The sequence below is a fragment of the Bison bison genome, unplaced genomic scaffold (assembly GCF_000754665.1).
Source record: "Bison bison bison isolate TAMUID 2011002044 unplaced genomic scaffold, Bison_UMD1.0 scf7180017864491, whole genome shotgun sequence".
Taxonomy (NCBI): domain Eukaryota; kingdom Metazoa; phylum Chordata; class Mammalia; order Artiodactyla; family Bovidae; genus Bison; species Bison bison.
This window is the reverse complement of record NW_011495050.1, coordinates 23,500,135-23,502,506: the sequence shown is the minus strand read 5'-3', so window position 1 is coordinate 23,502,506 and position 2,372 is coordinate 23,500,135. Positions and strand designations below refer to the sequence as shown.

General features: G+C 59.6%; 1 protein-coding gene across 1 annotated transcript; it reads left to right on the top strand.

Annotated features, from left to right (window-relative positions):
- Positions 1-561: 561 nt before the first annotated feature.
- Positions 562-1,995, top strand: KCNS2 (potassium voltage-gated channel, delayed-rectifier, subfamily S, member 2). The gene has a single exon (XM_010863537.1). It carries the CDS (start codon positions 562-564, stop codon positions 1,993-1,995), a length of 1,434 nt encoding a protein of 477 aa, XP_010861839.1.
- The last annotated feature ends 377 nt before the right edge of the window (positions 1,996-2,372 follow it).

The window sequence follows — 2,372 nt, the reverse complement described above, 5'->3', positions numbered from 1 at the left end:
GGGGGCTGGACTCCGGCGACGCCGGGCCGGCCCCCTTACCCTGTTCTGGGGTTAAGGATTCGAGAGGTGGATTTCCCCGCCACCCCCCTCCCGAAGCTACGCGCCCCCCCATCTCGGCCCAGCCCTGCCGGTGCGCATCCCAGCTCTGGTCCCGCCTGTCTGCGGCGAGAGGGCGGGGGCGTCTCCTCGGCCCGCCCACGGGCAAGGTCAGCTAGCAGCTCGCGGAGCTGCTGGGGTTGCGACCCCGGGCAGCGGAAAGCGACCGACAGAACCCCCAGGATGGGTGTGCGGGCGCGGCCATGCTAGTAGAAACATAACCCACCCTCCCCAACTCCAAGCCTTTCTTTGGGAGGCGGGGAGGCAAAGCCCAGAGAACGGTCCTCCCATCCCAGTGTCCTTCAGTACTCAGAGACCCGCTGGAGAGAACTGGGCGCGCTAGAGACGGATGGGGACAAAGGAAGGGGTGCCCGAGCCCTGAGCGCCGGGCGCTCACCCGACGCGCTTGCTTTGGCTTACAGGTGTAGCGCCCCCGCGCGGCGCGGGCGGCCGGGCGTCTCCAGCATGACTGGCCAGAGCCTGTGGGACGTGTCGGAGGCCAACGTCGAGGATGGAGAGATCCGCATCAACGTGGGCGGCTTCAAGAAGCGGTTGCGCTCGCACACGCTGCTGCGCTTCCCCGAAACGCGCCTGGGCCGCCTGCTGCTCTGCCACTCGCGCGAGGCCATTCTGGAGCTCTGCGACGACTACGACGATGCCCAGCGCGAGTTCTACTTTGACCGCACCCCCGAGCTCTTCCCCTACGTGCTGCACTTCTACCACACCGGCAAGCTTCACGTCATGGCAGAGCTGTGCGTCTTCTCCTTCAGCCAGGAGATTGAATACTGGGGCATCAACGAGTTCTTCATTGACTCCTGCTGTAGCTACAGCTACCACGGCCGCAAAGTGGAGCCCGAGCAGGAGAAGTGGGACGAGCAGAGCGACCAGGAGAGCACCACGTCCTCCTTCGACGAGATCCTGGCCTTCTACAACGACGCCTCGAAGTTCGATGGGCAGCCCCTGGGCAACTTCCGCAGACAACTGTGGCTGGCGCTGGACAACCCCGGCTACTCGGTCCTGAGCAGGGTCTTCAGCGTCCTGTCCATCCTCGTGGTTCTGGGGTCCATCATCACCATGTGTCTCAATAGCCTGCCAGACTTCCAGATCCCTGACCGCCAGGGCAACCCGGGCGAGGACCCCAGGTTCGAAATCGTGGAGCACTTCGGCATCGCCTGGTTCACCTTTGAGCTGGTGGCCAGGTTTGCCGTGGCCCCCGACTTCCTCAAGTTCTTCAAGAACGCCCTAAACCTGATTGACCTCATGTCCATCGTCCCCTTTTACATCACGCTGGTGGTGAACCTGGTCGTGGAGAGCACGCCTACCTTGGCCAACTTGGGCAGGGTGGCCCAGGTCCTAAGGCTGATGCGGATTTTCCGCATCTTAAAGCTGGCCAGACACTCCACTGGCCTCCGCTCCCTGGGGGCCACCCTGAAATACAGCTACAAGGAAGTAGGGCTGCTTCTGCTCTACCTTTCTGTGGGGATTTCCATCTTCTCTGTAGTGGCCTATACCATTGAAAAGGAGGAGAACGAGGGCCTGGCCACCATCCCTGCCTGCTGGTGGTGGGCCACCGTCAGTATGACCACCGTAGGGTACGGGGATGTGGTCCCGGGGACCACGGCAGGGAAGCTGACCGCCTCTGCCTGCATCCTGGCAGGTATCCTGGTGGTGGTACTGCCCATCACCTTGATCTTCAATAAATTCTCCCACTTTTATCGGCGCCAGAAGCAACTTGAGAGCGCCATGCGCAGCTGTGACTTCGGAGATGGAATGAAGGAGGTCCCTTCCGTCAATTTAAGGGACTATTATGCCCATAAAGTTAAATCCCTCATGGCGAGCCTGACGAACATGAGCAGGAGCTCGCCAAGCGAACTAAGTTTAAATGATTCCCTACATTAGCTGGGAGGGCTTGATATCCTCAAACCCACATTGCTGAGCTGTCTCTTGTGCCCCTGGCACAGTCCAGGTACCCTAGGGTTATGGTGTGAGGAGTATGCCCAGCCCCAAAGGGGAGAGAATGCATGGGATCTGCACCCCAGGTTGCTTTTACAGTATTTAGGATCATTTTTAGAGGGTGGTGTGTCTGACACCATGCCTTTGCACCTTTCAGTGAAATGACACTCACTGGTCTTCGCATCGTGGGCATAAAATGTTCACCTTTCTGCCGGATGAGTACCACCTAGAATGCTAATTTCTCTGTTCATTGTGTTCTCTCATCTAGTGCTCATGGCCCAGGACTGTCTCTGAGTTGTTTGTGCTCCTGTTTCTGAGGCTGT